The sequence below is a fragment of the Raphanus sativus genome, chromosome 8, assembly GCF_000801105.2.
Source record: "Raphanus sativus cultivar WK10039 chromosome 8, ASM80110v3, whole genome shotgun sequence".
Taxonomy (NCBI): Eukaryota; Viridiplantae; Streptophyta; class Magnoliopsida; order Brassicales; family Brassicaceae; genus Raphanus; species Raphanus sativus.
The window spans coordinates 12056332-12078783 of record NC_079518.1 but is presented as its reverse complement, the minus strand read 5'-3'; the positions used below and the strand labels follow the sequence as shown (position 1 = coordinate 12078783).

At 34.4% G+C, this 22452-nt stretch overlaps 2 protein-coding genes across 3 annotated transcripts; both read right to left on the bottom strand.

Moving 5' to 3' along the window:
* Nucleotides 1–8398: 8398 nt before the first annotated feature.
* On the bottom strand, nt 8399–9593 carry LOC108820783 (uncharacterized). The gene is made up of 4 exons (XM_018593790.2): nt 9477–9593; nt 9203–9276; nt 8864–8968; nt 8399–8769 (listed from the first exon to the last, which is right to left on the bottom strand). The coding sequence occupies exons 2-4, from the start codon at nt 9245–9247 to the stop codon at nt 8677–8679; spliced, it is 243 nt and encodes an 80-aa protein (XP_018449292.1). The 5' UTR covers nt 9248–9276; nt 9477–9593; the 3' UTR covers nt 8399–8676.
* Nucleotides 9594–12245: 2652 nt separating this feature from the next.
* Nucleotides 12246–14782, bottom strand: LOC108819238 (ADP-ribosylation factor GTPase-activating protein AGD12). 2 transcript variants are annotated; one of them, XM_018592241.2, is made up of 9 exons: nt 14628–14782; nt 14137–14198; nt 13893–13974; nt 13727–13802; nt 13446–13609; nt 13212–13365; nt 13014–13136; nt 12842–12937; nt 12246–12732 (listed from the first exon to the last, which is right to left on the bottom strand). In XM_018592241.2, exons 2-9 carry the CDS (start codon nt 14159–14161, stop codon nt 12451–12453), a joined length of 1002 nt encoding a protein of 333 aa, XP_018447743.2. In that variant the 5' UTR covers nt 14162–14198; nt 14628–14782; the 3' UTR covers nt 12246–12450. The 2 variants fall into 2 exon arrangements, with proteins under 2 accessions (XP_018447743.2, XP_018447744.2); XM_018592242.2 differs by lacking the exon at nt 14628–14782 and adding an exon at nt 14482–14568.
* Between the last annotated feature and the right edge of the window lie 7670 nt (nt 14783–22452).

The window sequence follows — 22452 nt, the reverse complement described above, 5'->3', positions numbered from 1 at the left end:
TTAAAATAATTTTAAATTTTTATAGTATTTTCAAAAAAACTTCACTCACTTCAATTCAAGCATATATTTTTCAACTTGTTAAATCCGCTTGATTCACAATTGTATCGCTAGATCCGCTTGATCCATTGATGCTCCGCACAATCTGCTTGATCCACTGAATCCACAACATTTGATCCATTTTTCCCATTCAGAACTCTTAGTTAAGGAATTCAAGGTTGAGATGTATACACATCTCATCAAACAAAAATTAAAGCTTGTAATATGATTTCTTCTCAAACAAATTTTAACTCTTTAAATTCAAACAATCATTGGTCAATTAAATATGCTATCATGCTTGGTTTATTTTACTTATCATCTGGCTTTCTTATGAATATAATTTAGTTGGATATTAAAATATACTGATAATGCATACTAATGATTAGGGAAATTTTACAAGAGTGCCTCACATTTTTAATAGAAATGTAAAAGTGAACTTATGTTCAATCTTCAATAAAATGTTAAACTAACTTAAATGGTTAGTAAAATTACAATTTACTTCTCATGACTAAATATTTATTTACAATTCTATCCTTCAAAAGTCTACACTTAACAAAGAAGTCTATGAGGTATACTTATCAAAAGTCTATTTCGTAATTAATCTAATAATTTTATTTAAATATGTAAATTTAAATTATTTAATATTTATTAAAAAATATAGATTGATTTACTAACCATGTTTGTACAATGCTTATGATTTAGTTGAAGTTAGTTTCAAAGATGTATGTATTTCTAGGGTCAGATTTTAGATTTATAATATTTTTTTTGTTAACTTAAATTTCCAAATAAATGTGTTGTGTATATTTTTCAAGATTTTCATATTTGATACAATGATTATTTAACATTATTTGGTTTTCAAGTGGTAGTTTGGGGTCTAGAGTGTGTTATTTATTAGACTTCAAATGAACTTTACTTGGTTTTAGAGTATATCAAACTTCTAATATATTCTACTGAAATTTGAGATTACAAAAATAAAAATAATTTTAACTAAATTTAGTTTGTATGAATAAATTAACATGATAGTCTTTAAACTAATATTGAAAAACTGTGAAATAATATTTTATATTATTAAATAATAAAAAATGACAGTAACGAAATTATCATAAGTCTGCTCCATAGTTTAATTTAGTAGATTTCAAAGTAATTCAACTATATCAAAATTTAAAATCTACATATGATTTTTTTTCCCTACATAAATAAATTTACACACTCTCTCTAAAATAGCTGCACAAGTTTTTAAAACTCTCGCACTCTCTCTAATCTCTCTGAATTGAAGAGAAACTTTAGTTTGATTTCTTAATTTTCTTATCATATATTTTAAACAATATTATCTTCCTTTTGTAGGCATTCTGATATAAAACTATTTTACATTTTTGGATGTATAAAATTTGTTGATTTAAAATTTTTTCCATAGCGCAGATTTCATCGTGATTTCTAATGAAATCTGTGTAATAGTTAAAACTATTAGGCGCCAAATGAAGTCTACTAGACCATAACTATAAAGCATCAAAATATGATTTAAATTTGTTTGTTTTATATTTTTCATAATTTTATCTTATTTTTACATGTATTATTTTCCACGTTTTTCATCTTATTCACCCAAAATGTAAGATTTACACATTAGATGGAGGGGTATTTAGAAAACAGAAATGAATGACCAGAATTCAATATCAAAATAAATATATAAAAAAGGGATATTAAGGTTTATATTTTTTTGAGCAATAAGGTTTATATTATATATCATGTAAAACAAACAATTTATTTTGGTAAAATCACTCATAGCCAATCTTTTATTTTTTCAATATCATATATATATAATGCAAGTGTAGCACTTGATGATAAATTGACAATACTTCTTATCTATTTTGTGAGCATACTGAGGACTAGGATGAAGAGACTTGGAGGAACAAGAACCAAATGAAAAAAAACAAAGCATTTTAACATAAATTTAGAGAATCGGTTATAAATTCGCTTTTTTCTAATCAATAAACATGATTATATATTTCAACAAGAATCTATTTTGCCGGCTTAACCCATGATTCGATTTTGAGTTTATTTCTTAATTAAGGTCCGTATATATATCATTATCAAGTCGGATCCCATTATGCACCCCATCATTGTTGTCTTTAACAAAAAAGATATCATTATCAAAATGGAAAATAGCACTGGGATAAATTTGTGTGCGACTGTGTGTATATCTATCTTATTAAAACAGAAACATTCTGTTGGACCTAACATTTATTTTGTAAGTTTTTAAATTAAATACACCTTTATACTTTATAGTTAAACATACATTAAGACACTAATGTTCTTTTCTTTATACTACTATCCATGTTTCCAAACAATATACTTATTTCTTTATACTACTATCAATGTTTCCAAACAATATATTTTTATACTATTATCAATGTTTCCAAATAATACAATAATTAATCTTAGTTATTTTATATCTATCATTTTCTCTTTAAAATTTTGTAGAAACGTCATAATTTCATAAATTGCAAAATAGTGAACTTTAAAATTTCGATTATAAGATTGCAAATTATGAAAACTATTACAATTTAAATCCAATTAGATTACATATCGGTCATCCATCAGTTCAATCGGTTAGTCTCGGGTTTTAGTAATTTTTTAATATGAATATTTTAAAAACATAAATTGAATTTTCAGATCTCCGGATTAACCGGTATAATCACAATCGGATTGAATTTAAAAATACTGATTTAAATGCAAAAATATTTTAAATACACACTCTTTAAAAATAACCAAAATATTTGTTAAATTATTAGTGAAATTTTTATCGTAAAATATCCCGCGCTTCAAAAGCGCGGGTCAAAATCTAGTTAAGTATTAACGGAATCGTTGACAAAAAAAAAAGTATTAACGGAATCTCCCAGTTGTGCGACTCCTTTTTTTGGTAAAAATATTAAAATATTATTACTATTTTTTCACTTTCTGACAGAAATACAAGGGAAACGAGCAGCGGATGAAACAAAAATATAACTAAACAGAGACTCGGTCTAGACTGATTTGGGCCGACATAACAAGTAACCACAGCTTACCACCGGCCTCGCCTAATCGAAACAGCCCACTGGCCGCCGAAGGAGAAGTCAGTTGTGCGACTCTTGTCACATCGTATAATCATTAAATAAAATAAAATATTATCATGAGATATGGACATCATCGTACAACACTTTTCTTGATTGTTGTTTGTAAGAATGGATTCTAGAGAACTCGTTCGTCGTCACTGAACATGAGAATATACAGGAATAAATTAGAAGGATGAAATTCTTATTTTTGTACTGTCAGCTAAATATGTTATTCGAAACAAATTGTGCATGTGACGGTCTGAGCGACAACTAATAAATACTAAGAATTTCGAACAAATCAAAATGCAGTTAGCTTGAACTACAATTGACGTTATAAATTTAATCTATTAAGATAACTGCGAATGTTGAAAAGAAAGGAAAAATCAGAAACCTGAAAGTATGTATGACTGGCCATCGAATAAAACCAAAAAATAAAATAAAATCTGAATTTTTGACCTCTTTATAAAACGAGAGATGATATGCATAATTCACCAAATTAATCGACATGTAACGTGATAGAATTAGGAAAAAAGACAATATTACAAAAAGTATCTTTAGTGAAGAAATAGTATATACTATAAAATAATAAATATGTTTTAAGCTAGATAAGTTTAAAATATAAGATAATATAATAATAATAATATAAATTTTATAAAAACACCAAACATATGACTAAACTAATAATAAACTAATAATTAACATATCTACAATTTGTAAGTATCAAATATCGTATTTTTAATTGTTTATTATTTTATGAAATTATTTTGCTGAATAAAATCCGACATATATCCTAGATTTTTATCTTAAATTAAATAATATAATCAAAATAAATAAAATCTAAAATTAAAAATACATTAAACTAAAAAAATAGAGAGAAATAAAATTTTATTAAAATTAATAATTCTGTATATTAATATTATATTATATGTGACATTATTAATTTAAAAAAAAATTATATATAGCCATGGGTATCTGATCAAAATTGCGGTCCCATGTCTCATGTGCTATACAACTACAGTACATGATGTATTATAGGGTGAGAACATACAGAGTATAAAACTAAATATGATTACATTTTTTTAGTGAATATTAAATCAAGAACATGACCTATTGATTAATATTATATTTAATTATGTATTTAATTTATTTAAGAGAATATTAAATTAAATTAAGTTAATATTAAATTAAATATAATTACAAATAAATTTAAATATAAAAATTAATTTTTTCTAAAAAAGCAAAATAAAGACGGGTCGTAATTTAGTATGCCATTAAAACTTAATGGATCTTTTACTGTTAGGAGTTTGAAGAGAAGGTCGTATATATTTTTCTTTTTTGAAACTAGGGTTGTATATTTTTGTTGGTTTGAGTTTAGACATTTTTTTTTGAAAATAAAAGGGTTAAACCCAGGTCAATGATGACACAAGCCTAACCCTAGGTGGAGGTACAGTCCACGGATACACCCTCTTCTAGGCATTCAAATAAGCCGAAAGCAATAGCTCATATCCGTGTGGTCGGTGGAGTTTGAACCCAGATTCACTTTATTAAGTTTTTTAAATCCCTCAAACACCAATAGGCCACCACCACCGGTTGAGTTTAGACATTTGATATCTGATAACATCATAACAATTCACTGTTCAAAATAAAAACATCATAAAAATGAAAATAATTTTTTATTAAAAAGGATTAAATCTGTAACAATATAGAACCATTTTCTTATATAGTCACCAAGTTACAACACCTTTTACATCTTGAATAAAATTTTGAGGATCAGGATGAATGTTTTACTAGATTTTGTCTGAACTGGCATCGGCGGCTGAATAAGTGAGCATAATAAATATCATATCATAAGTCACGCATAGGAGGACATGATTTACACTTTGGACAATTCAACCATGGAATTTTATCGAGGGGCTTCAAAAGTCTAGGCCGTAATTATTCTTTGATCGATTTGGCAAATCCGACGAGAAAGATGAAAAGACATAAGAAGGTGACCCACATACATTGCAAACGTGCCTCGGGCATATGGAGGATACTTGGTTCACTAAGGTACACAGATTAGAAAGGCCACATCGCACCTGCTCATACGTTCGTTGTCTACCGAACGTTGTATAAGGAAAATTTATTACCTTGGCCGGATACGTTCGTTGTCTACCGAACTATCCATTTGGAAACATGAATGCGAGGTCCGTCTCGGATTATTTAAGGAACATGTTCAAAAAATATTAATGGTATAATTAACGATATAATAGAATAATTTTGAAAATTTATAGTTTTATTTATATAAATTTGACATTTTTCTGAACTTACAAACTCTAAATTTAGTACTATTTTAAAATTGAAAATTTATATCATAATTTATATATTTATTTTCAATTCTTTTTTTTTTTTTTCAATTCGGATCATGTTCGATCGTTCCATTTGCATGTTCTGTTTAGACGGTTCTGATGAATACTCATTTATATTATTTTCATAAAATAGTTTTCATGTTTATTGAGCAGGTAAAATTGGTTCACAATTTGTATTTTATCAACAGAAACATACTTGCCCGAAAGAAAATGTGATTTGGTCCCAACTTACAAGCATGAAGTTTGCAAACGACAAAAGAGCATTTAAAGCATACACACGACAAAAGAGCATTTTCATGACCAAAAATCAAAATATTAGAAAAAGAAGAAAAAAGGAAAGAATAAAAATATATGCTTTCATAGTTACTAACCCAAAACTGTAAACGATCAATTGTTTAATGACTAGTGGTTGATCAAAAAAAAAAAAAGACTAGTGGTCTAATATATTAAGATAATATTTCATCTGTTTCATTTTAATTATTGTTATAGAATAAAATTTCATTTTAAAGTAAGTATTATTTTAAATTATAATGCAAAATTTATTAGCTTTTTTATGCTATAAGATTATTTATATTTTTTTATTTTCTACAGTTGAAATTTAGTTAGCTGTATAAATAATCATATTTTTATTTAGAAAATTTATAAAATTAAATATATTATCGATTTGTGTACACAAATTTAAAACGATAGTTAAAATGAAACAATAGAGTAATAGATAATTAAAATATTAACTAACATGTTTTTGGAGAAATACAACAGTTTCTCAACGATGATGATGCCGTAAGTGTCAGATGTATTGACATGAGGCAAGTGATCTGGATTCAGATCACTTGATCAATGCCGCTGGTGAGTTTCGGGATCATATCTCGCAGTTGTAGTGACGTATAACCATTAAACTAGGTTAAGGCCATCATTAACTCATGTATCTAGGAGGGGTGTTTAAAAAATATAATAGTGGGTGGATCCCATGAAAATTTAAACCACCCACCCTTTAAACGCTGTTGTTTGGTTTGTTTGCGGCTCTCACTGACACATGGTGACCCGCAATTGGTTCGTTTATTTAGTTTTTTTTTTCTTTTAGTCAGAGAAAAAAAAGTAAAAAAAAAATAAAAAAATTAAGCAACCCTCCCTAAGCCACTTGGGTTAATGATGCCCAAACAACACCGCAACAACTTCTTCACTAGTCATTGGATCAATTTAATTTTGGTGATACATTGACAAAAGTTGAACATAAGAGGTGGTTTCTGGTCTTAAATGGTCCAACAAATCATAGACAATAAAAACTAATAAAGGAAAACAAAGCATGTGATGATTAGAATTAGATCCAACAAAATAACCATTACCCCTGAAACCTCTGTCGGCTCGTACGTGGTGACTTCCTTAATCACATGCATTTTTCCCCCAATGCATATATATTTTGCACAAAAACAGTGTCCATTTCTGTGTGTTTTCGTCTTGTCAATGTCCATTGTTGGTTTCCTATTAAAATGTTATTTCCTTGGAACTTGTGAAATAAATTGATCAGCCAATTGATTAGCTTCTTTTTCTGATGACTTCTGGAAGAAAGTTCTCTGGAAATATACAAGACCACGTGCCACCAGACAGTAGTGTAACAGATAACTAACAAACTGATTCACTGGTTTTGTCTCAAACCCATAAACTAAATCATAATCTTATTATGTTCATTAACAGTGTCCATTATTACATAATTAATGACCCTTTAACGAAACATTAAATCCTTATCTAAAATCAAGTGTTCCCTGGTTCTACCGCTGGAAACAAACACATTCCTGTTGGGCCGGTTAACTCTGAGCTTCAGCCCGTATGTTTTCACATGGTGTGAATGTGATTATACCAACGACCTTGCACACTCTATGTTTTCCAGCTAACCTGAGTTATGAGAAACAAGGGAACACTAGATCTCTTTTATCGTTTGTAACGTATCTTTAATGATACCAAAAGAAGAAAAAAAATCAGAACAGAGCACATAGCTTTTAATATTTTGTCTCATAGTTTATTGAACTCAGTCAATTGCGGGTTATGTTTACGCTGTTTCTTGCACGACAAGTAAACATAAGGTGAGTTTGAGTCTCATCGTAAGACCTTTTCCAGTTTAGAGATGTGTGGTATACCAGACTCAGCAGTCTCTGAAACGTTCCTAGACATCAAAGAGAAGATTGAGAAGTCCAGTTATGTAAGGGAAACTTCGAAATTCAAATGTGCATGTTTTTTTTGGTAGCCACAATTAAATGAAGTTGTGTAGCTACTTGTATGTCTATAATAAATAAAGAAACTTGTGTAAGAAAACTGTTGTTGCAGACCAAGCTAATCTGCCATATTCTCCAATAACCGCCTCAATTAGTTTCATTTTAAAACCTATAAACCCTACTCAATATATGATCAACACAAGCTTCCTGGATGGATTTATAAACACGTTGTTTCAAAACAGACATGTGTTCTTAATCGGATTAGTATCCAACAATGTGCTCTAAAAGTACACTTTTGAAATTCCTCAATTATCTGGAAAACATTGTGACATACAAAAGACTGGTAAGAACTAGGATAAGAACAACAAAGGAGGTGGAGTAGACTTCTTTTGATTAAAATGGGAAAAGATCGTTAATATATCTAAGCCAAATGCAGTTTGGAGCTTGAATCCACCATATTTAATTGCATTAGAAAATCTGAAAAAAAAAACAATGTAGCTTGACACTAACTGTTATAAGTGCATCGCAAGATATACAATGCTCATATCTCCTTTGAATACAGCAACTAGTACACAGGTACAACGAAGGCATACATATATTTATCTGACCATCTTTTAGTGGTCAAAGCAAGATCATCTACCACAAGACCGAATGAAGTCGCAAGTTTTTTCTTTTGTGGACATTTTGTTCTTAATAAAAATTCTTGTAGACCAAGAGATCTTATTTACTGCATTTTATAGATAATATTAGCCTTACACTCCAAGCTAATTAACCTGGAGTCACATAAATGTTGCAGACGAAACTAATTAGCCTTACACACTCCAATACCCACCTCGTTTTAAACCCTAATCAATAGATGTATAAACCCATCTTTTTGGCTCATTTACGAGACAAAAAGTGTATTAAACTCTTCCTCCTGGATCCATCTAACAAACATGTTTCTTCTTTCAAAATAAACATATGTTCTTCATCGAGATCAGTATCCACCACCAATACTCAAGTCTCCGCAGTTTCTTCTTTCCTTATAGTTTTCAGCCTTTCCTGACGTTTCTTGCTCTGTTCGAAATTTACCTTCCGCTTTACAGCTTTCTGCAAGACATTGTAAGATATCTCTAAGACAAAGTGTAATCAACCGCAAACTTTAAGCTGCATAACGTACTATGTTGGGCTATGAATAACATACCTCTTGGCGGAAACACCGATCAAGCTTTACTTTCAGCTCTGTACACTCTCCGAAGAATTTCCCAATGGGGTGCTCTAAGTGACACTTTTGGAACTCCTCAATTATCTGAAAAACATTGCGACAACATACAGATCTTCTTATGACTAAACATGGCAAAAGATATGTTCTACTCAATTTTTTTTTTTTTAATTTAATTGCGAGTTTTACAAAATGTCCTTTGACCAATGTTCTGTATTATACTATATGATTGGTAAACAAACTAGGACAGAGGCAGTAACGAGGAAGAGATTACAAAGTAAGACAGATTCAGAAACCAAAATAGGAGATAGAAAAACTGACCTCCAGACACATTGGATGTCTATGTGGTGTAAGTGGAGGATGCATCCTTTTACTTCTCTAACAAAACTCCTAATCTGTTTTAAAAAAAAGCAATGGTATAGGTGAAAATCAAATCTTTCACCTCTCTGCTAAAACCCCCCCAATTTACAAACCCTAATTCTGAAGAGAGCAAGAGAGCAATGAAGATTTAAAGCCAAGACAATGGAAAATCAAGGCGTGACAAAAGAATAGCCTAATAGAAGATGAATCACAGAGAATGGAACACGTTAGTTACCTTTGATTTGGTATCTATCACCTCAGGAGGATCACTGAAATGGGGACGGTGAATGAAGTTGCGAGAAGAGAGCCCGGGTCAAAGTTTTCAGGTTAATGGGCCGTATTGAACTTTTCAAGTTAATGGGCCTTTTCTATTTATTCAAAACGCAGCGTTTCGTATGTTTTGGAAGAAGATTCAGACATCTTATTAGCTTTTTAGTCGCTCTTAACTGCTGAACCTACATGTCAGTTGAACACTCCATGCTCTAAACGTACCCACCCACTCAGAATTTAGGGCTAGAGCTTAAATGTTACAGAAATGAATAAAATTGTATCTCCCTTTTTCTATATAATAAATCAGCTGACAGAAGGAAAAAAATTTAAACTAAAACATATAATAATCTATTCGAGTTATACAAAGAGTTACTAACACTAAGAGACAATTTTCATATTTTTATTACAATATAAGGCAGTTTTAACTACTGAGGTAGTTTTTTCTAACTAAAACCAAAAAATAGTTAACTAAATTAATTCATGTGACTAAAATAGTTTCACACTTTGCAACCTGCATTATCTATCTCCTCTCTACCTAATTATCACCACGTTTTTCTTCTCTCCAACTTGCATTATCTCTCTCATTTCCTTCTTTTTCTCATTCGTCTTCTTCCTCATTCATTCTCTATTTTTTAGAAAATTCATATTTGATTCTTAAATATTTTTTTTCAATTTTTTTTTATGAAATCGTTTTCTCCATCACTCGATCTATCTTTTGAGATCTGTGAAGCTATAGTTTTGAGATATATGTTAGATGTCCAACATGTTCTAAAGTTGTGTACATTCATTAGTGTACATGTGTACAATAAAAGTTAATGTGTAAAGTTGTATATAGTTGTGTACATTCGTTAGTGCATATGTGTATATTCGTTAGTGTACATGTGTACATTCGTTATTGCTCAAAAACAAAAAAAATGGTGTTACATGTGAGTGTCTATGCATCGGTGTACAAGTGGACACAATTATTCAAGTGAATCATTATACATGATAGTAATATTTGTATGTACACATGAACATCATTTGGTTGTACATCATTTGGTTGTACACATGTGTGCAGGGATGAGAGTTTTGTTTGTAAATGATACTCTTTGTATTGAGAATTTATTTTGATTTGTGTACATATAATGGAAAGTGATAATAGTAGAGGTGCACAATATAAATGTTGTACACAAATAAGTGTATACATGTGTACTATGTTGCATGTTTATCTATGTGCACAATATGTCAAATTATATTTGGGTTTGTACACATGTACACCCTGAAAATTAAGAGCCGAATTGAAACACCTAGAAAGTTCAAAGACCCATTTTTGTAATTATGAAAAATATGGCATGTACAATTAAAAAGTATGAAATCAATTTGAAATGGTATATTTGCAAATCAGAAACGTATGGGTCAGAAATGAATATATCCAAAATGTCTAGGGACCAGATGTGCAATAAAATCAAAATTGGCAATTGTTGCTCATCGAGCTTTTACAACGAAGGTGGTGAGATGGAGGAGATGATAACGACGAGACAGAGGTGACGACGAGAAGTAAGCGACGAAGACGATGAAAAAAAGGAAGCGACGAAGATGATGACGAGAAGGATGCGACAAACACGGCGACGAGAAGGAGACATATGACGAAGCAACAGAGGAGACATGGCCGTAAAGAAAGGAAGTCGTGACGGATTGAAAGTTGATGACGGCTGAGACTCAAGGTGGCTTGGACATAAGAATTTGTGGGCCTGAGTTGCAGAAGAAGAAGCTAGCGGAGTGATGGAAGATGATGTTACAATTTGAGGTCCAAAAGATTTTTTTTAGATTCGTTTCGGGTCCGAAAGTGTATGTACACTATTATATATGGTATTGTACAACTAGTACTAATGGAAGCATGCTTCAATTTTTTATAGAAAACAACAATCTTAATACATCATTTTTGAGCAAGTTACCCTTGGTTTCTTGATTTGTTTTCTTCATTATCTTTGTAGATAATGAGATAAGACTTGTATAAGACATGTATACATTCATGGACGTACACATGGATAATAATGTGTATGTTCACATGTAAATTTTGTTAACATTATCTTGAGTTTATAAAATCGTAGAATCTTAGTTATTTAGATAGAAAACTTACAAAAAAACAAAAAAATGTACACAATTACATCGATGTATAATATATAATTAGGTGTACACATGTACAGTTTGAATGTAATGTACATACAATTTTTATTTTTCATTAATGTTGCAAAATTACGAAAACAGCCTCATCTTCTTTCTTAGTCATTGTCGACCAGAAACCCTAATCTCCGTCTATCTTGCATATTTTCCATGATTCTTTATATTCTCAACTTATTTTTATGTATTTTTACCCAAATGTGATATCTTTCAATCCTAATTCATGGCTTTAATCTTAAAAGTTCGAACAAAAGTGATTTTTTTGGTTTCTGATTTGTTGAACGATTTATTCCATCAAAAATATAGCTTGACATATCTCAAAAGATAGATTGGATAACAAAAATACGGATTATAAATATATTTTCTTTTAAAAACGTTCAGGAAAAACAATATTCATTTTACAAAAAGAAATAAGAAACTCAAAAGAAAGAAATAAAGAAGATGATACATGGGATCCACTTCCTTTTGTTTGCTATGAAGAATCGTAAATAATAAATACCATAAAAATCAGATTGTAAGGCTTTTTAGTTAGTTTATAACTAAGAAATGAGTTTGGTTGAGAAAAAGTACCCTATTAGCACAAACTGCCTCAAAGTGTAAAATAAACTCAGAAACTGCCTCTGAGTGTAATTGTTTCTTATACAAATGGCTCTCATAAACAAAACACCAAAGAGGGTTTTCAAGATTTGAAGTCTCCAGAATTAAAATGAATACAATAATAAGATTTTCTTTCTCCATACATATAATTTTAACGAGCCTATAATAAAACTGTTATTTTGTCATTGGTCAAGAGGCAGCCACTCAAGGTCTAGTTCCAACTCACCAGATTCGACATTCTGAAGCTTGATTTGAACCTCTTGTTTCACTTTCCCATCTGCAATGTTGATAATGCTATCCTCTATAAGAGCATTGTCGTTCGATTTCAGCCATTTCCCAATCTGCATATCTCCAAACATTTCAGGGTCTCCAAAAGCCATTGCAGATGTGATCAGTGGTTGGATGTCAATCTCAGCTTCTCCCATTATGTCATCAGCAGAGAATGTGTCATAATCAAACACTTGCTGCAAAATATCCCAGAAAAAAAAAAAGAGAAAATGAAAACAAACAGTCAACTTAAGTTAAATGATTTAACCAAAACTAGAAAATGATTTGGATGTTAAACTTTTTTACCAGCTTCACTGAGCCATAGTCATGAGGAACAGAGAGCATGAGTTCCTCATTCCAAACCGGGTTTAAGTTGCTTTTCATTACAGCTGATTGTACAGTCTGGTAATATGATGAAAATGATTAGCCATACAAAATCACTAGAATAACGGTAAGAACATATAAAGACACAACTTACTTGTTGTCCTAAAGTCAACACAACATAGGGATCACTTGTCATCATGTCTCGGATGGCTAAGTTGGTACCCTTTTTGATAGTCACCTTCAACAATCCAATAAACTCAACCATGCCTTCAAGTTGCTGTCATTGTTTAAACACCATGAATCACAATGTTCAAGTAGTCAATTTGATTCAGAAAGAAACGAAGCTTTTTACCGGCTTTTGGGATGATGAATTTGTGCGAAAGCTATCAATGATATTTGTGGAAAGACTTGATGAACGATATGATGATGAGCTCTTTGAACTAGAGGTCTTCCCTGATGTGATACGCAAGCTTGGTTTCAGAAACTCTTGGAACTCATATTTTGACCTGATGTGATACATCTTAGGGTATGAATATTTCCCACTACATATGTTAAAAGGGTATTTGGTATGAACAATAAACCTTACCTGATAAACTTCATACGGTGCTCATGACTAGCATCAGGTCCAGGCTTGGAGGAACCATCAGGTATAAACGCCTCGTAGATTGAATTAGCAGAGGCGTTTCCTCCAATCTCAATCATTGAATCGACTTCCTCATCTTCCCATTCATCTAATGTCACAGATAAGACCTGGAAACACACTCCCAAACTATCAATAATCTTGCAAAAAGATTCTTGTCAAGAAGAACTAGTGCAAAAAGATTCTTGTGAGGATCTTAGAAGGAGAAGCAAAGAGTCAGCCATCACCTTTGAGACATGAGTGCCAAGGCTTCTGTGCACATCGCAACATTTTAAGCAAATGAACACTCCGATATTTGCTGACCTGTAAATTGATTACATACATTGCTAACGGTTATAGAGTTTAATGATTTATAAGTAACATATGTGGGAGAGTTTAACAGCGGTAACTTACGCCCACTTAGGATCTGGAGCGCCACAATCAGCGCAGACTCGGTTATCAGATTCAGATAAAAGATCCCTTATTCTCCTTTTTCCTGGGAAGCAACAATGTGAATGAGTTCAAGCCAATGAAGGGTACTATAAATCTTTGTGAAAATTCCAGCCACAACTACAAACATCATAGTGATTATATGAACAGAGGAGAACTCACGTCCCTTAAAGAGAGTAATGATTAGGAGAGTAAAGCAGAGCAGTACCTGAACTGGATGCAGAATGACTCATTGCTCTTCTGAAAAGCTAGCAACCATCAAACAGAGTCCTAATACAGAACGAATGAAACACGCACAATAATGTGAAAACAGGTGACATGATCAAACTATGCTTTGCAAATATCGAGAAACAAAACATTATTTTTTTTTGGTTTGGTTTTTCCACCACGGCCAAAGAATCACCAAAGAACATATCGTTTTTTCAGTACCAGATGCAGAAAGGGATAAAACCCAAAAATGTAGATCATTCGTAACCATTGCATAATTCACAACCCAGATATTCAAAAAATTCATTGAGATGAAAATAAATCCGAAAGTGTTGATATTTTTAACCATTTTAACGAAGAAACCACGAATGAAACTCAAACTTGACGATATACAGATAATCGATGAAGAGATTTATAGAAAGGATAGGGAAGAACATGTAAGGAATTGGAACAAATGAGATATATATATATGATTGAGAACAACGTTCTTACCAATGACAAATGAGAAGAGAGAGAGGAAGAGATGTGTTCTTAGACAAACTTTTCAGATGAACAAAAAGGGTAATGATTGTCTACAAACGACAACTACATTCTCTCTTTTACTTTTTAGAAGAAAAAAAAATTAATTCTCATTTATGGTTCGAACTGTAAAGTTGGGTATAAGTTGTAACGATGCCATGTGAAGGGTCAGATACCAAATAAATATTTCTCTCTAGTTGCCGTTGACTGGCTTTGGGCAAAGTATGGTTCAACGAAATTAAAAAAAAAGGGAACCGAAACCAACTCTTCTTGATTACTCCCTCTGTTTTTTAAAGATACATATTTTAGACTTTTCACATATATTAAGAAATCACATTAAAAATGCATTGATTTTTGTGAATAACAATTTTCCATAATTTTTAACCAATAAAAACCCAATAAACACAATTAATTTTCTTAAAGTTAACAGATTTTCATTAAATAATACATTGAAAAAGTAAAAAATGTATCTTTTTAAAACAAATTTTTTTCCTAGAACATGGATCTTTAAAAAACAGAGGGAGTAAGTTTTAAGACTAAACTGAGACAGTGTGATATCCAAATGAAATGTCTATCAGCATGATCTATATAAGTAAATGCTACAAAACTGATAAAAAAAAACTGCTCCATGGAGACAGATCATATTCTGTTTCCGACGAACAACAGAAACAATCCGAACAAAGAAAGTGCCTTTTAGAGTTGTGAACAGATCCAACTGTGTAGCATGCAAAGGAAAACAAAAGGGGCATTAGATTTTTGATGCAATGCTGTCCTTATAATCTTTTAAACAAGAAACGGTTTTGACAACTTGCCTTCACCCAGATTGAGAAGCAGAACAGCTTCAATACCACCATGGAAAAGTAAAACGGATGTTGCATCTCCAACCGATGATGGGAAGCTCTTTATTATGTTCACACTCCCAACCGTGTAAGCTTAAACATAAACAATAGTTTATATGAGTTGGGAAACAAATGTAATGATGTTTCTTTTTTTTTTTGGATTTACTTTGCTGAATCTATTTACAAGGGGAATAAAACTGACCCCAATCAGGAAACCGATGAATGGGAGAGCTATAAGACCCAAGAAAACTAGTGAAAGCTGCTTGGCCAGAAGCTTTTCTGGAAAGATAAAAAGAAATAACATCTCAAACTATGCCAGTCACATCTTGATGGAAGTTATGATGGGGATACCTTCAGAGGCTCTTTTCTTTGTCGATGAAATGACAGTAGATGGAAGAGACAAGATAAGTGGAACAGAGAACCTGAAGCCATAGAAATAACCACAGAACATATTATCGCTCCCACAGTAGTGTTCCAGCTTTTAAACTCCTATTCTTCTCTACAAATACTCTGCCGTTGTTCAAAATTCTAGTATGGAGGGATCACAAGCCCTTACGGGCATTTTAAATGTAAAGAGAAGCTGTTTTCCTCTATCAATGCAATTGTTAACACAGAAGTAACAGTAAGTCCTAGTATCACTCAACTTAATTCAAGGTTACTGAAATCTCACCTAAGATGTGTACTGAAATAAACCAAAGAACAATTGCATAGAGGAGCATGAAAGTAGCATTGCCTGTTGTCTTCCAAACAAGCTAGTGCGTCTATTTGGTTGAAGAAATCTTTCGCATCACCAGGAATTTCAATACCAAGAAAGAACTTGGCCAAACCCAACTATCTTATCACCTGGAAGCTGCATGAGAAAATGGGAATGCGAAAGGTTAATTATCAACACATCTGGCGGAATACAGGATACAGAGAAATATGCATATTACACACGTTCAATCCTGTGGATTCTGAAGCTGCAAATGATGTGAGACTTCTAATTACTGATGCAGTTGTGCTAAGAAGTTGCAAACAATATTTGTGTGTTATTGATGTACATACAGTCGAGTATTTATACAAGGGTGACCGAAACATGATCGAATCATATCTTCCCACAATATAGGAGATAACAACAGCCATAACAATATATGTGAGACTTATCTACTAAACTCATCATTATCTCCTAATACTCCCCCTCAAGATGGTGCATGTAGATCGCGAATGCCCATCTTGCATAGCAGATATCCAAACTGACGCACAGACAAAGCTTTCGTCAGTATATCGGCTAGCTGGTCCGTCGTCCGAACATGTGAAGTAACAATCGACTTATCCTGCACTGCATCTCGAACAAAATGACAATCAGCTTCAATATGTTTCGTGCGTTCATGAAACACCGGATTAGCAGCAATGTGAAGCGCTGCCCTGCTGTCGCAATACAAGTTCATCGGCCTAGTCTGACGAACCCCAAACGCTTCAAGAATCTCTTTCGTCCACTTTAGCTCACTCAACGTCATTGCCATCGCTCTGTATTCAGCCTCTGCTGATGACCTTGAAACCGTGTGTTGCTTCTTCGTCTTCCACGAAACCAAAGAACCTCCTAACATAACCAGGAAACCAGTCAATGAACGTCGTGTGAGAGGACACGCAGCCCAGTCTGAATCACAAAAGGCAGAAATGTGTAAGTCATTGTCTGCACTCAAGAAAATCCCCTGTCCGGGAACACCTTTCAAATACCGAACTAGCCTCAACGCAGCTTCCCAATGCTTTAGTCGAGGTTTCTGCAAGAACTGAGCCAACGTGTGAACCGCATAACTGATTTCTGGTTTCGTGACCGCCAAGTAAACCAGCCGACCCACTAATCTCCTGTACGCAGTTGGATTTGTATAGAACTCTCCATCAAGCCGAGCCAAATTATGATTCTGTTCCATTGGAGTAGGCGCAGGCTTTGCTCCAAGCAAACCACATTCTTTAACAATGTCTAGAGCATACTTCTTTTGTGACAAATAGATACCTTCTTTTCCACGGGATACTTCAATGCCCAAGAAATATCGCAAAGCTCCCAAATCTTTCATGTGGAAACATCTACTTAAATAGGACTTGAAAGAAGAGATAAGTTCTGGATTGTCTCCTCCTACGATCAAATCGTCGACGTATACCAGAACAAACATCTGTGAACCGCTCCGTTTCATAGTAAATAAAGAGTAATCTTTGTAGTTCTGTTTAAAGCCAAAATCAAGCAGAGCATTTGACAACTTTGAGAACCAACATCTCGGAGATTGGCGAAGCCCATATATCGACTTCTTGAGTTTGCACACTCTGTTATCACCCGGATGAGAGAAACCAGGAGGCAACTTCATATAAACTTCTTCCTCTAGGTCCCCATGCAGAAACGCATTGTGAACATCCATCTGAGACAACTCCCATCCCTTTGCTGCGGCTACCTCAAGAACAATCCTTACTGTCGTCATCTTGACAACCGGTGCGAACGTCTCTTTGTAATCTATGCCTTCTTCTTGACTGTTCCCAAGAGCCACCAGCCGTGATTTGTATCGGTTTATGGTTCCATCCGCATTATACTTGATTTTATACACCCACATGCAACCAATAGCAGTCTTGCCTGGAGGTAGTTCAGTGATGGTCCAAGTATCTCTCTCCTCCAAAGCTACCACTTCATATTTCATCGAACCTCTCCACACCTCATACTTGACAGCTTCTTTGTACGAACGTGGTTCAATATTCTCCATGATAGTTGCAGCAAAACTCTGCAAAGATGGTGATAGACGATGATGGGACATGTAATCGTCTAAAGGATATAGACACGTACCTGAAGACTTGGTTGCTGCAGGTTGAGAGACGCGAGGAGGTTTATCACTTAGACGTGCTGAATATGTCACATAGTCGTTAAGCAATACAGACGACCTCTTCTTTCTCATGCCTCTCCCCATAGGTTCTTCTGTTACAGTTGGTGGAGCTAACTTCTCAACACTTACAGACTCAGATGCAGTGTCAACAACTCCCCCTTGCTCAGAGACTGCTCCCCCTTGCTCAGAAGTCGCTACTACTTCTTCTCTTTGCGACTCACTATCAGATGGAGTCAGCTGTACCTCTTCGGTTGTGATGTCATGATCATATATTACTGACGCAGGCAGATAGACAGGAGCAACCGATGATACTGCTTTGTCCTTGTCTTTTTGAGCAAACGGATACTGATCTTCTTGAAATACCACATCTCTTGAGACAAACAACTTCTCTGTCTCTAAATCAAACACTAGCCATCCTTTCTTTCCCATTGGATAGCCAAGAAACACACACTGATTACTACGAGGATCAAGCTTATCTTTACCACGCGAAATCCGTCTAGCAAAACAGAGTGTGCCAAACACCCTCAAGTTGTCATATGAAGGAGGAGCTCCATAAAGAAGCTCATACGGGGTCTTGTTCTTCAGTAGAGGTGTTGGTGTTCTATTAATCAGATATGTAGCCGTCAAAACACTTTCTCCCCAAAACCTCTTCGGCAAGTTTCCTTGGAACAGTAGAGCTCGAGCCACATTCAGAATATGTCTATGCTTGCGCTCCACCCTTCCGTTTTGCTGTGGCGTTTCCACACAAGACGTCTGATGAACAATACCTTCCTCCGCAAAGAATTTTCGCAAGCAAGTGAACTCAGTGCCATTGTCACTTCGTATGATCTTAACTTGTTTCTGAAACTGTCTACGAACAAACGAGCAAAACGTTTTCAAAGCCCCTGGTGCTTCTTTCTTTTCCAACAGTAACACTGTCCAAACCGCTCGGGAAAAGTCGTCAACAATGGTCAGAAAGTACCGAGCCCCACTCGTAGAAGGTTCCCTATAGGGTCCCCAAAGATCACAATGGACTAAATGAAAAGGCTCAACTGTTTTATTAATACTTATTGAAAACGTGTCTCGAGTCTGTTTTGCTCGTAGACAAACATCACAAGATTGTTCTAAAACTCCTAAAACACTACTAAAACCGCCAGTTGGAGCCAACACCGAAAGTACTTTTGAAGAGGGGTGTCCCATACGATGGTGCCACAAATCTCTGTCCTGAAGCTTGACCGCACGACCAGCTTGTACTGCTACTGCACCTTCATAGTGATAAACCCCGTTACGTTCTCTACCCGCACCAATCAAAGTCTTCGAAATTAGGTCCTGTATCACACAAAATCGCTTAGTAAACAGCACAAAACTTGCTACATCACGAAGTAATTGTGCTACAGATATAAGTGTGACAGAGAGTGAAGGCGCAAGAAAGACATGTCTCAATACGAGACGGTCACCAAGACTCAAACTTCCATGTCTTGTAGCCCAAGTAACTTGTCCATTAGGCAAAGAAATCGCACACGGTGCAATGTTCACAATGTCAGTAAGCAAATGAGCCTCCCCCGTCATATGATGGGAAGCTCCAGAATCGATAATGATGTCATAGCGACGATCTTTACCAAAGAGGAGTAATTTCTCTTTCTTACCAGAGAGTTTATCGGACTGATTCGACTTTTGATTGTTCACGAACTGAGCCAGAGTTGCCCACTGATCATTCGTGAAATTTGGTATTCCAGGTGGTAGAGCCGAACCAGAGCTCTCTGTTACTGACGCAGAGTCCCCTAGCTGAGCGTTGTAGGCCTGAAAACCAGAACCTCTACCGCCACGACCTCTTCCTTGACCATTAGAGCCTCGTCCTCGAGATCCTCTCTCACCTCCACGTCCTCCATTTGGCTTACCCTTTTCCCACCAGTCGGGAAAACCAATGACTTGAAAGCAGTTGGTGGAATCATGTCCCTGCTTTCCACAATGTGAACACACCGTCGCTGGCTTGCCATACCGTGTCGCAGCCACTTGTCCACCTGGCTGAGGCGAAGAAGTTGCCGAAAAACCAACCACCGGTGCTCTTTCTTCTGCTCCACGCATCACACTAAGATGTCTTTCTTCTTGAATGATCTGCGAGTAAACCGAGTCAAGGTTTAACTCAGTCTGTCGACTCAATAAGTTCGATCTTGTTGTTCCAAAACGCGCATTGTCAAGCCCCATAAGGAACTGATGCAAGCGTATCTTCTCTTGCATCTTGTCATAAGTCACCATTGATGCGCAATCTGCGCTTCCACAACAGCATGTGAAACTCTTCTCAAAATCAGAGAGATCGTCCCACATCACCTTTAGTTTCCCGAAGTAAACTTCTACCGATTCACCGTTCTGTTTGCAAGCAGCAATGTCTGCATGCAACTGATGAATCCGTGTGTCATCACTGATCGAGAATCTTCGTTGAAGACTCCCCCACATCGCCTTTGCACTGTCTACCAAAGATATCGATGGCCTTAGCTTAGGTTCAATACTGCTGTAGATCCAGCCAATAACCATAGCATTCACCATATCCCACTTCTCTTCTTCTTCAGGCTTTCCAACTGGGCGTTTCAACGTCCCATCAACGAACCCAAGTTTTCGTTTGGTCCGAAGCGAATTGAGCATCAACTTTGCCCATCTTTCGTAATTTCCTCCATTCAAGAGGATCGGTGAAAGTACGTTACCCGTATTTTCAGAGGGATGGAGATAATATGGAGATATCAAGACGCCTTGACTTGCAACCATGGCTCCTGTTGTTGTAGACGTCATAGATAGACTCGTATCACCCATCGTAAAAGAAAAAGAATTTTGTTTACAAGATCTAGGATCTTAGCTCTGATACCATGCTAAGAAGTTGCAAACAATATTTGTGTGTTATTGATGTACATACAGTCGAGTATTTATACAAGGGTGACCGAAACATGATCGAATCATATCTTCCCACAATATAGGAGATAACAACAGCCATAACAATATATGTGAGACTTATCTACTAAACTCATCATTATCTTCTAATAAGTTGTTAAGATCGGGCCTTCACTTCCACCGAAGTAAACGGTCCCATCGTCTAAAAGGCCAAAAAAAAATTAATCAACCCAGGATGCAAATATAAACTGAAAAAAAAAGAAGTGACTGGAGAACATATACATAGAGTATAGCAAGTAGTGTACTACATACCATATTTTTGGATACTGTCAAAAAGCTTCAGGATACTCGTCTTCAATGTCTGGATCTACAAGATGACAAACAAGAATGATCATACCATCACATGACCAAGTAATATCTACTAAACAACCAGATAAAATGGCAAAAATGCATAACAGGATTAAAAAAAAAAAAAAAAAGTCAGGTACAGATACATTATCTTCCCTATAGTTACGACTTGGAACTAAAATCATCAAAACAAAATTCAGTAAATTAGTTACTAAGACATTCCAGAAGCAAAAGTAAATAAACACTAAACCAAGTTATTCTAGTGATTTCCTACCAAAATATATTCTCAGAAAATCAGTAATACAGTGCGCACCAAAGATCTCACTTACCAATGATTGATCAATCCCTGAAGGTGCTAACGAAATCACTCCACCAAGAGTTTCGTATGCTAAGCCTGAAAGAAATTAAAAAAGTACAGATACATTATGTTTAGAAGAATCAAGAATGCAAAAAAAAAAGAAAACGCAGAGCAAAAGAAGTGAACAAGTCGAAGGCATGAAAGGAAGGGAAAACAATCTATAAGGCTCACCACTTACGTTTAGAATGGTGAAGTAGGAAGGGTTAATCAAATAAAGAAATACTTACCAGTAGCAAAAGTGCTTGATTCTAGATTGTCGGAGCCGTACCTCTATTGTCCATCACTCTGGCAAAGAGCCTGAAACAAATTTACCATGTGCGCCAAATATTATTCGAAACGTATCAGAATCCTATGTGATATAGTAACTGAATATGTCAGCGCTATATAGACTTCGACCAGAATCTATATTTGATAGTTCAGAAAGACAGCGTACAATGTAACATGTGTTATCTGATAGTTCAACAAAATGAAAAATTAAAAAAGCTAAACAAAGTTGAATATAACAACAAAACCACAAATCTAAATGGTTCCGTAATGAAACCGAATATTAA

Excerpts from the sequence above, each read along its gene's own strand:
- LOC108820783 (XM_018593790.2), bottom strand. The coding sequence starts at position 9,247 with ATGCATCCTCCACTTACACCACATAGACATCCAATGTGTCTGGAG. Across the intron at positions 8,969-9,202 it reads GACATCCAATGTGTCTGGAG|ATAATTGAGGAGTTCCAAAA; the intron begins GTCAGTTTTTCT and ends AATGTTTTTCAG. Across the intron at positions 8,770-8,863 it reads ATCGGTGTTTCCGCCAAGAG|AAAGCTGTAAAGCGGAAGGT; the intron begins GTATGTTATTCA and ends AATGTCTTGCAG.
- LOC108819238 (XM_018592241.2), bottom strand. The coding sequence starts at position 14,161 with ATGAGTCATTCTGCATCCAGTTCAG. Across the intron at positions 13,610-13,726 it reads TTGGCACTCATGTCTCAAAG|GTCTTATCTGTGACATTAGA; the intron begins GTGATGGCTGAC and ends GTGTGTTTCCAG. Across the intron at positions 13,137-13,211 it reads ATTCATCATCCCAAAAGCCG|CAACTTGAAGGCATGGTTGA; the intron begins GTAAAAAGCTTC and ends AAACAATGACAG.